The sequence below is a fragment of the Thalassophryne amazonica genome, chromosome 12 (genome assembly GCF_902500255.1).
Source record: "Thalassophryne amazonica chromosome 12, fThaAma1.1, whole genome shotgun sequence".
NCBI lineage: Eukaryota > Metazoa > Chordata > Actinopteri > Batrachoidiformes > Batrachoididae > Thalassophryne > Thalassophryne amazonica.
The window spans coordinates 70,197,102-70,211,961 of record NC_047114.1 but is presented as its reverse complement, the minus strand read 5'-3'; the positions used below and the strand labels follow the sequence as shown (position 1 = coordinate 70,211,961).

General features: G+C 38.8%; 1 protein-coding gene across 1 annotated transcript in view; it reads left to right on the top strand.

Moving 5' to 3' along the window:
- tnr (tenascin R (restrictin, janusin)) overlaps window positions 1-14,860 on the top strand; it is a 306,961-nt gene that overhangs the window by 278,523 nt on the left and 13,578 nt on the right. Inside the window, 1 exon segment of the mRNA XM_034182776.1 lies at window positions 5,974-6,070. Within this exon segment, the coding sequence (XP_034038667.1) occupies window positions 5,974-6,070 (97 nt within the window).

The window sequence follows — 14,860 nt, the reverse complement described above, 5'->3', positions numbered from 1 at the left end:
CTGTTTTGAGAAATGTGAAGTTAGCGACACCAGCAACCATAGTCAGTTGTCTTCCGGGGTCCAGAGCAGGCGCCATTGAAGGAAATTTGAAACTGCTGGCTAAGGCTAAGCGTAAATTTGGTAAGATTGTAATTCACATCGGCAGTAATGACACCCGGTTACGCCAATCGGAGGTCACTAAAATTAACATTGAATCGGTGTGTAACTTTGCAAAAACAATGTCGGACTCTGTAGTTTTCTCTGGGCCCCTCCCCAATCGGACCGGGAGCGACATGTTTAGCTGCATGTTCTCCTTGAATTGCTGGCTGTCTGAGTGGTGTCCAATAAATGAGGTGGGCTTCATAGATAATTGGCAAACCTTCTGGGGAAAACCTGGTCTTGTTAGGAGAGACGGCATCCATCCCACTTTGGATGGAGCAGCTCTCATTTCTAGAAATCTGGCCAATTTTCTTAAATCCTCCAAACCGTGACTATCCAGGGTTGGGACCAGGAAGCACAGTTGTAGTCTTACACACCTCTCTGCTGCTTCTCTCCCCCTGCTATCCCCTCATTACCCCATCCCCGTAGAGACGGTGCCTGCTCCCAGACCACCAATAACCAGTAAAAATCTATTTAAGCATAAAAACTCAAAAAGAAAAAATAATATAGCACCTTCAACTGCACCACAGACTAAAACAGTTAAATGCGGTCTATTAAACATTAGGTCTCTCTCTTCTAAGTCCCTGTTAGTAAATGATATAATAATTGATCAACATATTGATTTATTCTGCCTTACAGAAACCTGGTTACAGCAGGATGAATATGTTAGTTTAAATGAGTCAACACCCCCGAGTCACACTAACTGCCAGAACGCTCGTAGCACGGGCCGAGGCGGAGGATTAGCAGCAATCTTCCATTCCAGCTTATTAATTAATCCAAAACCCAGACAGATCTTTAATTCATTTGAAAGCTTGACTCTTAGTCTTGTCCATCCAAATTGGAAGTCCCAAAAAACAGTTTTATTTGTTATTATCTATCGTCCACCTGGTCGTTACTGTGAGTTTCTCTGTGAATTTTCAGACCTTTTGTCTGACTTAGTGCTTAGCTCAGATAAGATAATTATAGTGGGCGATTTTAACATCTACACAGATGCTGAGAATGACAGCCTCAACACTGCATTTAATCTATTATTAGACTCAATTGGCTTTGCTCAAAATGTAAATGAGTCCACCCACGACTTTAATCATATCTTAGATCTTGTTCTGACTTATGGTATGGAAATTGAAGACTTAACAGTATTCCCTGAAAACTCCCTTCTGTCTGATCATTTCTTAATAACATTTACATTTACTCTGATGGACTACCCAGCAGTGGGGAATAAGTTTCATTACACTAGAAGTCTTTCAGAAAGCGCTGTAACTAGGTTTAAGGATATGATTCCTTCTTTATGTTCTCTAATGCCATATACCAACACAGTGCAGAGTAGCTACCTAAACTCTGTGAGTGAGATAGAGTATCTCGTCAATAGTTTTACATCCTCATTGAAGACAACTTTGGATGCTGTAGCTCCTCTGAAAAAGAGAGCCTTAAATCAGAAGTGCCTGACTCCGTGGTGTAACTCACAAACTCGCAGCTTAAAGCAATTAACCCGTAAGTTGGAGAGGAAATGGCGTCTCACTAATTTAGAAGATCTTCACTTAGCCTGGAAAAAGAGTCTGTTGCTCTATAAAAAAGCCCTCCGTAAAGCTAGGACATCTTACTACTCATCACTAATTGAAGAAAATAAGAACAACCCCAGGTTTCTTTTCAGCACTGTAGCCAGGCTGACAAAGAGTCAGAGCTCTATTGAGCCGAGTATTCCTTTAACTTTAACTAGTAATGACTTCATGACTTTCTTTGCTAATAAAATTTTAACTATTAGAGAAAAAATTACTCATAACCATCCCAAAGACATATCGTTATCTTTGGCTGCTTTCAGTGATGCCGGTATTTGGTTAGACTCTTTCTCTCCTCCAAACCATCAACATGTCTATTAGACCCCATTCCTACCAGGCTGCTCAAGGAAGCCCTACCATTAATTAATGCTTTGATCTTAAATATGATCACTCTATCTTTATTAGTTGGCTGTGTACCACAGGCTTTTAAGGTGGCAGTAATTAAACCATTACTTAAAAAGCCATCACTTGACCCAGCTATCTTAGCTAATTATAGGCCAATCTCCAATCTTCCTTTTCTCTCAAAACTTCTTGAAAGGGTAGTTGTAAAACAGCTAACTGATCATCTGCAGAGGAATGGTCTATTTGAAGAGTTTCAGTCAGGTTTTAGAATTCAGTACAGAAACAGCATTAGTGAAGGTTACAAATGATCTTCTTATGGCCTCAGACAGTGGACTCATCTCTGTGCTTGTTCTGTTAGACCTCAGTGCTGCTTTTGATACTGTTGACCATAAAATTTATTACAGAGATTAGAGCATGCCATAGGTATTAAAGGCACTGCGCTGCGGTGGTTTGAATCATATTTGTCTAATAGATTACAATTTGTTCATGTAAATGGGGAATCTTCTTCACAGACTAAGGTTAATTATGGAGTTCCACAAGGTTCTGTGCTAGGACCAATTTTATTCACTTTATACATGTTTCCCTTAGGCAGTATTATTAGACAGCATTGCTTAAATTTTCATTGTTACGCAGATGATACCCAGCTTTATCTATCCATGAAGCCAGAGGACACACACCAATTAGCTAAACTGCAGGATTGTCTTACAGACATAAAGACATGGATGACCTCTAATTTCCTGCTTTTAAACTCAGATAAAACTGAAGTTATTGTACTTGGCCCCACGAATCTTAGAAACATGGTGTCTAACCAGATCCTTACTCTGGATGGCATTACCCTGACCTCTAGTAATACTGTGAGTCATTTTTGATCAGGATATGTCATTCAATGCGCATATTAAACAAATATGTAGGACTGCTTTTTTGCATTTGTGCAATATCTCTAAAATTAGAAAGGTATCTCTAAAATTAGAAAGGTCTTGTCTCAGAGTGATGCTGAAAACCTAATTCATGCATTTATTTCCTCTAGGCTGGACTATTGTAATTCATTATTATCAGGTTGTCCTAAACGTTCCCTGAAAAGCCTTCAGTTAATTCAAAATGCTGCAGCTAGAGTACTGACAGGGACTAGAAGGAGAGAGCATATCTCACCCATATTGGCCTCTCTTCATTGGCTTCCTGTTAATTCTAGAATAGAATTTAAAATTCTTCTTCTTACTTATAAGGTTTTGAATAATCAGGTCCCATCTTATCTTAGGGACCTCATAGTACCATATCACCCCAATAGAGCGCTTCGCTCTCAGACTGCAGGCTTAATTGTAGTTCCTAGGGTTTGTAAGAGTAGAATGGGAGGCAGAGCCTTCAGCTTTCAGGCTCCTTTCCTGTGGAACCAGCTCCCAATTCAGATCAGGGAGACAGACACCCTCTCTACTTTTAAGATTAGCCTTAAAACTTTCCTTTTTGCTAAAGCTTATAGTTAGGGCTGGATCAGGTGACCCTGAACCATCCCTTAGTTATGCTGCTATAGACTTAGACTGCTGGGGGGTTCCCATGATGCACTGAGTGTCACGTTCTCTTTTTGCTCTGTATGCACCACTCTGCATTTAATCATTAGTGATTGATCTCTGCTCCCCTCCACAGCATGTCTTTTTCCTGGTTCTCTCCCTCAGCCCCAACCAGTCCCAGCAGAAGACTGCCCCTCCCTGAGCCTGGTTCTGCTGGAGGTTTCTTCCTGTTAAAAGGGAGTTTTTCCTTCCCACTGTCGCCAAGTGCTTGCTCACAAGGGGTCGTTTGACCGTTGGGGTTTTTCCGTAATTATTGTATGGCCTTGCCTTACAATATAAAGCGCCTTGGGGCAACTATTTGTTGTGATTTGGCGCTATATAAATAAAATTGATTTGATTTGATTTGTAACACGTGCAGAATGTGGCTTGGCATTGTCTTGCTGAAATATCAGAGACGTCCCTGAAAAGACATTGCTTGGACGGCAGCATGTGTTGCTCCAAAACCTGGATGTACCTTTCAGCAGTAATGGTGCCATCACAGATGTGTAAGTTGCCCATGGCATGGGCAGCTCACACACCCCCATACCATCACAGATGCTGGTAACAATCTGGATTGTCTATTTCCTCTTTTGCCCAGAGGACATGATGTCCATGATTTCCAAAAACAATTTGAAATGTGGACTCATCAGACCACAGCACACTTAACCACTTTGCGTCTATCCATTTCAAAGGAGCTTGGGACCAGAGAAGGGGGCAGCATTTCTGGATGTTATTGATGTATGGCTTTTGATTTGCATGGTAGAGTTTTAACTTGCACTTGTAGATGTATCGACAAAGTGTGTTAATTGGCAGTGGTTTTCTGAAGTGTTCCTGATCCCACACAGTAAGATCCTTAACACAATGATGTCTGTTTTTAATGCAGTGCTGCCTGAAGGATCGAAGGTCACGGGCATTCTATGTTGGTTTTCGGCCTTGCCACTTATGTGTAGAAAGTTCTCCAGATTTTCTGAATCTTTTGATTATGTTATGGACTGTAGATGATGGAATCTGTAAATTCCTTGTAATTGTACAATGAGAAACATTGTTCTTAAACTGTTGGGCTATTTTTTCATGCAGTTGTTCACAAGTGGTGATTCTCGCCCCATCTTTGCTTGTGAATGGCTGAGACTTTTGGGGATGCTCATTTTATACCCATTCATGACACTCACAATTAGTGTGTTCAGTGCCCAAACGCTTATTGAGTGTTATTAGAAGGAAAGGTGATGCAACACAGTGGTAAACATACCACTGTCTCAGCTTTTTTGAAATGTGTTGCAGGCATCCATTTCAAAATGAGCAAATATTTTCACAAAAACAGTTTATCAGTTTGTGGTGTATTCAACTGAATATAGGTTGAAGGGGATTTGCAAATCATTATATTCTGTTTTTATTTACATTTTGCAGAATGTCCCAACTTCAATGGAATTGGGGTTGTAACATGATCTTAAATATGGCATGAAAACTCACCAAACAGTAGCCATAATAGCACAACATAAAATAATAAGAAAGCCTAGGTAAAAACCATTCAAGTGATAGTGTTTAAAAATCTAGTGACAGTGGGAATAGAAGAGTTCTTGTACCTATTGGTCTTACATCTCTTAGACATAAATCTACAACCAGACGGAAGCATTTTGAACTCAGGGTACAAGGGGCGACTGGGATCATCCAAGACTGACCTTGCCTTCTTAATGGGTCTATTTTTATATGTAGATGGCAGGTCGTTTAAGGAAACGCCAGCCATCTTGTTGTACGACTGTTTTTGTTTTTTAAAGTAAAACCCCATACCAACAGATAAAAGAAACAGATTCAATAACACGGCAATAAAACATCTTCATAAAAGTGCTGTCCACATTAAATGCCTGAGTTTATGGTAAAATGCATGTGTTGGTGAACTTTCTACATACCTGGTCAATCTGATGCTCAAAGGTCAGTCCATTGTCAATAAAGGTTCCAAGGTATTATAGTTCTGTACAACCTCCACAACCAGTCCATTAATAACTACAGGAGAAATGTCATCCTGCTTTTTCCTAAAATCAATTTCTCTTTAGTTTTGTTCACGTTGGTATCTAAAAAGGACAATTACACCATCTGATGAAATCTGACACTTTAGGGCCATGGTCTTGATCATCTGATTTAAAAGAGACACAATGACAGAATCATCAGCAATAAACAATTTAGAAGCAATCTTAGAAGCGTTTTATCACTGTCAAGTGTCAACCTGTTCTACTTGTTTTGCTTATGTTAGTTACTTTAAATTTATTTGAGCTGGTTTTTGGAACACGTTCTTGTGAAACATCTTGCTATGACTTGTGTCATGATTTGGTGCTATGTAAATTCATTAAAACTGGATTGAATTCTCTGTCTGCATAGAGTGTAAATGATTGTACTCACACCAGGTGTTCCAGCGTCGTCAAAACGGCCTGACGGACTTCTCCAGGAAGTGGAGTGACTATCGGGTTGGCTTTGGAAACCTGGAGGATGAGTTCTGGCTTGGTAAGACTCTCTGAGAGAAATGATACAGTGTACTTTGAATTAAACTGTGTTGTCCTCAGCTTTCCACATCCATTTTTTTTCCCAGACAAAGAATAAGAACAGAATAGTCTGGAATGACACAACCAGGCTAAACATCCGTGTGATCACAAGGAACACCAACCATAAGTCAGATGATGTCATCAGTCCTCTTGAGATTTCTTTTTCTGACACACAGTGAAACAGCTGAAACAGTGGAAACATTTCTTGCAGCATCATGTCCCAAAATAAAGCCAAGGACTGATGTAAGAATAGATTTGCAGGATTATTATCTAATCGTTCTTGATAAAACACAAAGAAACAATGACATCTAAGTAGATTTAATTCATCTGTAGGGACATGGCTTATTTCAGACATACAGCTGAATTTCAAAATGTCCAGTGCAATTCAGCAGTGTTTTTTTATTGTCTGCAGGCTTATATTGAGCTGCAACTTCAAATCCATTTAGTACAATCTATGTTCCCATTTTGTGAGGCTGGATAACCCACTTTGTCTGCACATTTTCTCCATGACTGAAGTGGATACAATAACCAGAGGGTCATAGCTGCCGCTTGTGTCTATCTGATACATGTTTTATATTGGGATGAAAAGTGTTTCCAATATCTTGTGAGGACAGCACGGGCTTTCTTGTCAAATTGCAGACATGCATGAAGACGGAGAGCCACACTGCTTTGTTCCTCATCTCATATTTTACCAGCGTGTCTCCAATTCATTACTGGATCCTCTGAAAACTCGTTTCTGCCTGAAATGGTTTTCTAATTGTTTTGAACCAAAGACAAAAGACAAAACAACAGAACATCTTCTCTACTTTGATGAACTGCTGAATATTTTACCTCCCAAATCTCATTACAAAACAATAATTATATTCATTAGAAAATGTGCAAATGAGTCACGTTTCTTCACGAGCCTGTTTATATGTTATTTTGTCGGTGAGGATGACTAAAAGGAAATACTGAATGAATATTTCATTAAGTAATCAGGACCTTGACTTTCTTTTGTTTTTAGGGGGGGGTTTTTTGGTAGAAAGTAAATAACACAGAAGGAGGGAGCGATTTTCTGGCATTGCATTATCATGGGAATGAGGTGGCTGCTACTCTGCCAGCTCATTTTGTTTGAATGTGCATGATAATAGCAGTGACAAACACTCAACACAGTCATGCAAAAGAACATTTTTAGATATAATCAGGTTTTTCTGTTTTTTTTTTTGTTTTTCTTTTGTGGTGGTGATGTTGTTGTTGTTGTTAGAGAGGGGAGGTTCTTGAAAAAAGTGTATTCTGTAAGGGTCCCTTCACACATTTCGTAGCTGCCTCGTACACTTGTTGCTACAACTATTTGTGCACACCAGTGACCGAAAGAAGCGTGTGCGCTGTGTGAGCCCAACGATCCCTCTCATGGTAGGTGTCGGCGAGATTCCAGGTGATTCCAGGTGACACACACGAACATCTAACACCACTCGCATGGCAATTAGAAAATGTGTGGCCAGTCGCGCTATTAACACGGCAACAGTCAGCAGATGTTCACTGTTGAGCTGACAGAGATTTTTGTCTAAATGCCCCAGGACTGTGAAGTTGCACCTGTGGCATGCCAGAGTGTCGGATCCCCCTACAACATGTGTGTGTTTTGCGTCACATGTACACGTGTGGTTCGTGCACACGTATCCACTGCTGATACGTCACTTTCAGTGACATATCAGTAAAAATACGCCATACTGAACGCTGTTTGATCAGTTATCACAGTGCTTTTTTCTTTTTTTTTTAGAAAATACATTTATCTGCTTGTTGAGTTTAGCCATTCATGCTCCTGTTACAAGACAGTGAGTGTACCCAGTGGTAAAGTTTCTGTCTGGTAATCAGAGTATGTGGTTTCAAATTCCATGAGTGGCATTACTTTTATTTTTATTTTTGTATTTAACCAGCGTTATTTAACTGCAGGCTTCTGTATTGTGTCCCCTTTTATGTATTATTTACGAATATCAACCCAGTGATATTCACTAATTATACAGCTGGTTTTTATTTTATTTTCCTCCACATCAGCGGCATGATGTGGTGCACCTCGTCCCATGGAACGCAGTGTGAGCAGCTGGAGCTGCTCGAAAGACACCATCGCATGCGCAAACCATCGCACCGGCAGTGTACACGCCTGCCCATAGGCGCAATGTTTCGTGGTGCGCTCATACGAGCTTTATCGCCATGAGTCGCCCTGAGATGTACGTATTCGCACTATGTGTGAAGGGACCCTAACCAAATGCCAGTACTATTAAGTTAAAATAACCTAATGTAATTTATTTTGGTTACTTTTGAATTATGAGAAAGCCAAATGCACATAGAAAGAAAAGCAAAGTCATGTTTATGTGACATAACATGTGCTGCTGAACCAAAACCACCCCGTGGTGTTGTTTCCTGTTTCTATATTTAAATAATAATAATAGCAAAACCCCATGCAATGGAAACATCTCTCATCATGTGTAATTAAAATAAGTATCATTAATGCTCGAGCATCACATACACGTCATTCACCTTATATTTATATTTTCTTGAACAGTGTGGTGTTAGTATAAGATGTAACAGGCTTCTCAATGCAGAGAATTCCCCACAGCATTCTGCTCTGTTTAATTAGTAATTCTGCATGCCAGTGTAGCTCATCACATAGTGTGTGTTTATCATTACAATCATGTTTGTTTATTTTGTGAAGAATTTCAATGCAAAAAATTCATGATGGATTTCCAAGCTGATTTTTGAAGCATCAATCTAATAATAGTTTGATGCTTTTTCTGCTCTCTAACCCCCTCACACAAATGTGACAAAAAGACTGCATTTGTTTTGGATTAAAGTAACCCACTAGCTGTCAGAGACTGTAGGACTGTGCTTTACCCCAGGTTTGTACCGAAACACACTGTATCGCAGTGTTATCATCTGAGTTTGACTATCATGAAAATGTCTGTGATGTGTTATGTGCTGTATTTCATCATGCTGCATTTGACAATGTGTTATATACATGTTATTATATACAATATCAGAGGCACATACAAAGCAGGCACACTCACACACGCTACACATTGATAACAGAGAATATAGCGTGGCACACTTACCTCTCACTAAATGCTGCACTCATTAAATATAAATAACTAATTTCATAATTTTTGAAATGGGAACTTTAGAAGGCTGTATTCCTTTGACTGATTTTTGGTAACCGATTATCTGCAATTTTGGCGTGCGCGCGCACACACCACACACACAATCAGATACCCAATCAGGGCCTTGAAATTGTGTGTAATTGGTAGTAAAAGTAAAATTGTTGAATACTGTGAGCAATCTGTAAAGTTTTAAATATGTTTAAATAATTGTGATGTGGAGATAAATCGTGATCCAAAATAAGTGAATAAACAGATTTTACTGGTGCAGATAATCTTCTGGAACAGTAGGTGAAAGTGGACAAACAGGTGCAGTATGGAGCAGGAGCCTCCTTCCGATTGTCATCTGGAACATGAAACCTATGAAAAGCATGTGGTGCTCTTCAACAAAATACAATTTTTGAGATTTTAACAGAGAAATTTTAAAAAAATACACTTCAAGACAGCTTCCTGGAAATAACTGGGGACTTTCATATCTGACAACTCTGTCTCTTTGCTAAGTAATAATCTAGAGATCTTTTCTATGATGAGTTCAACATATTATCTGACCTGTTTTCACTTCAGATGAATCAGCAATAATCTGCCCCTTCGCCATTTTTGGACATAAATCAGACCAGGACACCATCTCCAGGGCCTTACTTTACTTGTTTTTAGTTTTTCGGAGGCACTCCTTTCTGTCCTCTCAATGCACATAAGCAGACTAATGTCACCTCAGGCTGTCTCACATCAAGAGTTCCCTGTCTGAGTTCCAATGAAAGCTTCTCCCCATGATGTCAGATTATATGCCAGCAGGGAACACGGTAGCCTAGTTGGACCTGCCACAATATTGAGACACCATTCTAAAACTGACCTGTAGGTTCATACGGATGTGAGTGTTACAGTCAATCTTAACAAATATGAATGTATTATTGTCATCAGTTCTGTGTTTCTACTAAAAGCAGAATTTTAAAACTATTGCTCTGATTTCCTGAAAACCCATAGTTCCTTTAGTATGGCAGAGCTGTACTCCATGTTCCGGAAATCCTGGCACTCGATTCTGAAGTCAAAAAATGTTATTCACTATCGATATTTAAGGATATTCTTTTAACATTTTTTCTCTATCTAAATCAATCCATTCACACACAGTCATAACTGTTCCACACTGTTATTACGACATCAGACTGCCATTGTTAATTTATCCAAAACAAATGCAATCTTTTTGTCACATTTGTGAGAGGGAATTAGAGAAAAAGCATCAAACTATTATTAGGTCAACACTTCAACAAATGGATTGCTGTATGCAGTTGACCATACTATTATCTAAGTAGTAAGGAGTCACCGTTAAGTAATGTAACTCAGTCATTCTAGCAAGGTGTCCCCAGGCCAGATAGAAGATATATATAATCCCCCGAGTGTGTTCTGAGTTGGGATATACCTAAAAGAGACAAAAAAAAGAGAACTATCACTTGCATTGTGAGGGAAACTATGACGTTTTGGTCATGTGGCATGTTTCTCTGGCCATGATGCTTCAGTGTTGAGGACCCCAGCATCTGGAGTCAGCCTAGGGAATGTCTGTGTTTCACACGGCTGCAACAGATAAATGGTTAATTTTGAGATGCAAGGATGGATCGGTTTTCTGGTTAAAGTGGTTGCCATCCAGGAAGCAACCATCAGTTGTTCCCAACACCCAGTAGGTTCATTAATGTGTTGCATGCAAAGAAATGCAGTTGGCAGGTTTCATCTGCTTCAGTTGATCCAATCTCAAGTTGCACTATACATTGTTTGGAGTTGCGACAATATTTTTGTGCATTTTAATTATTCAGAGCATAATAAGAAACTTTTAAAAAAATATATCTTTATGTAAAAGTAAATGCCATCGTCAAACAGATGGTCACACTGATGTTATAGCAGTTCCAAAGCATTGACCTTCTCTCTTATTTCCACAGATGAGGTCGCTGTTATATCTAGGAAACCAATTATAGTAAACATTTAGCTAATCACCACCTCTATGCACAGACCAGCAATATATTGGCCAGTACGGAACCATAAACAGCAACATTAAATCCACTCATACTGAAAGAAAGAGACACTTAACCGGCCAACAGCAAAGAATATGGAAATTAAGCTTTGTTGCCATTTGGAGGTGTCCGTTTTAATTGCTACTCTAGGGTAATCTATTCTCGCTGCTCACTGACCTCAGCCTGTTTCATACGAAACACAATGTCATTCTGATGTCATAATAACAGAGCGGAACAGTTATGACTGCGTGCGATAGGCAATCATTATTCCAACCTCTATTCACTTTTTTTGTTTTAATCCACCCTCTCTTACCAGACAGGCTGGTAATAAAAGTGATGAGTTGGTAATATTGTAATATAATGGGAAAAGAATCACAACTGTGTCGCATCGCAATTTTAAATGCTAGAGTTTTGAACGTAACAGTCCAATCACAAGTTATTGGCAGAAAAGCAGTTTAACAACATTATGGCTACAAGATTACTTGCCGATAATACAGGGATGCTATACACAATGCAAATGAGAGGTGACTGAGCGTTAAAGAAAATTTTATTGCAACAGTTGCTTTTCTACTGTCTGCGTAAGTGTGTTTGGGTTGTACCATCGATGTATCTACTTTACTGTTGCTTTGACAGATCACAATAGACTTAGTTCCTCTGTTGTCCAACATTTTAGTTTGTGTTTCTTATCAGCAAAGGAAGGAAGAATTTATTTCTTTCTTTTTAATTTTTTTCAGGTTCTCCACACAGTAAGTGTAAACATAATACTTCTATTGGAGGTTAAGCAGGGAAAGAGCCTCTTTGCAAATAGGTGTCAGCTGTAATCTGATAGTGCAGGCAGTTCAGTCTCTCAGGATAGTGCCGGGTCTTATCGCCTGTCTAGGCTCAAATGAGCGTCGTAACTGCTGTGAGTGAGATAAACAGACCAAAGCCACAATATCTCCAGAAGTTGCAGCTTAGGTTAGAGAGAGTGCCCACATTCAACATTTGTCAATCACCTACCTCTACATAAGCTGCTGCCAGAGACGTCCCTCGGTGAAACAAATGTAGTAAACTCTGTTGTCACCAACTTTAAATTCTTCAAAGGTGGTTTTGCTGGCGATGGGGTCAAAACCACCTATACTGAATTTGAGTCATGACCAAGACCTAAAAAGCACAATTCTGCTTTCAAGATCATGAATATATGAATAAACTAGACATCAGCCCTGTTAAAACTAGAATTTCTGTAAAGGGCTCAAGGCTCAGCTGAGGACAACCTGAACATCCTATAAGGTCAAAAGTTTAAAAAAGTACACCAAACCTGAACATGCGGTAAAAGTCAGTGATATTGATTTTCAGCTCTTTTGATGACTCAACTTTAGAGTGTGTTAATAATCTTAATACAGTAATAATAAAATAACGTGTATACGCCTAATTGAGTTTGAGACACCAAATTGCTTTCAATTCCAAGATGACACCATGTAATTGAAAATGTGGCCTGAGACCAGTCTTGAGACCAACACAGACTTGAGTCCTACAACACTGGGTTTTACATATTTGACTGTGATGCTTATGTAAATGTGTTACTTCACAGTATGTACTACTGATAATGTAATAAACTAGTTCAATCTTGTTCTAAATGTGACTGACAGTGCCTTTTTGTATCACTTTAAAAAATGCTTTAGCATCACGTTGGCACCTGGATGCCATGCGCAAATTTCTTCTTCTGCTTCCTCTTCTTTTGGCTGTTTCCATTAAGGGTCATCACGGCAGATCATCCATCTTCTTCATCTCAGCAACAACCTGCACGTCCTCCATCACCACATCCGTAAACCTCTACTGTGGCCTTAATTTGGCATCTCCATCCTCAGCATCCTTCTCCCTACATGCCCTGTGTCCCTTTGTCTGCACATGCCCATGTAACGTTTTATTAATAAAATAATTTTAGTACTGAATTGTGCTCACACAGGCTCCATAAAATGTAATATTTATTTATGGAATAAACACGATCGGCTCACACCAGGGAACCATTAGATGTAGCAATTTATAGTGTATAAGTAATTAAACTCCCAAATTGAATTAGACTGGACTAGGCCCAATATAACAGGTCACCAAAATAATTAATTTAAGGTTTAATACTTATTATTTACTTCATTCTCGGGGCACCACTTATTTATAGCATAAGTACTTTAATTTAAACATTCATTAATTTATCAGTCTCAAATGAATTAATCAGTCTCGATTTAATTTAATCAATCTCTTTTCTGAAGTCTGAATTCTCACGATATGGTTTGACCAAGAGTTTCCTTCTGTACACAAAATAAGCCACAGCAGAAAATATTTATAATTTATTTACAATTTATACAAGAAATGAACATTTTACTGGCATTTTCTGGACAGTGATTGAAAATAAGTTCATTCATGGAAACAATTTTCTTACTCATGAGATGTTGGAAGAAATAGAGATAAAGCTTAAAACTGTAAATAAATAAATCTGATTGGAATTTAGTGATGAAATTTGAAGCCAATTATTAAGAAAAATATTAAACAAGCATGAATATATTAAAAAAGGAGCCACCTGTATCCATTGACAAAAATCCTCTTTCATGGAGCCTGGACTGGGTCAATTAGCTGCTGTTGGAGGGTTGGTTCCATCTGTCCGTTGTCGATATTTCTGCTCAGCATGAGTTCACTTGGGTCGGAGGGGTTAACCAAGCGGTGTCCCTGAGTGATCCCAGGGCTCGCGTTGGCTGGTTTTGCCGACGGTTGTAGCTGCTTGCCGTCAGGTTTGAAATCAGCTCCATTGTCAGCTTGTAGGAACCCAGAGGTAGAAGGTGTTTGTTGAAAATGGCTTCTGGTAGCTTAAAAAAAAAGTTGTTGGAACCAAATTAAAGTCTTTGTGAATTAGAAAAAGGTCAACTTTAAAGCGTTGAAAAATTATGAAAGGAAAAGTCCCTTTTATGTAAATTACTTTTAATTTGAAAAGCTCAGCTCGGAAGTTCTCTTAAAAATTCAGAAGACTTGATGCACCTTAAAGCATCAGGTTAAAACTTTAAGTTTGTCCAAAAGTAAAGAATAAATGAATGCCACGTGGTAACTTAGCTTAGCAATGATGCCTTGGCCCAAAAAGAAAATTTTAGCATTACAAAGAAGAAAGCAAAAAGAGAAAAGGCAGAAGGTAGAAGCAGGCAGAAGAAGGCCGCAGAAGAAGGGATGAGCAAGGCTCTGTCCTAACTTCTTAAAGGGGGAACTGATGTCACCAAACTCCACCAATTTAGGGTGTGTAATCTCACAGAAAACTTCATGTCTTCAAAAGAGGGCAGACAGAAATGATTCAACTATTTAAACACTTTAATTCATTTGAAATAGTATTTGCTCTAAGACACTCAAATGGGCACCCCATTATTAATAGACACTTAAACACTCCATTTGGTTTAAAACAGAATACTTGATCAACATGTTGACACTGCAAAAAGATCACTTAAAAACACATCAGTTAAAAAGGACACAGGTCAATAAATGGAATACATGCAAAGCATTTGCTTGAATAATCAATACAAACACCCTTAGAAGTTTTATACATGTGAATCAAAGGATACTGATGTGATTTTTTTTATTTTAAAAGAACAGTCTTTTCCTTAGCTTTAACCT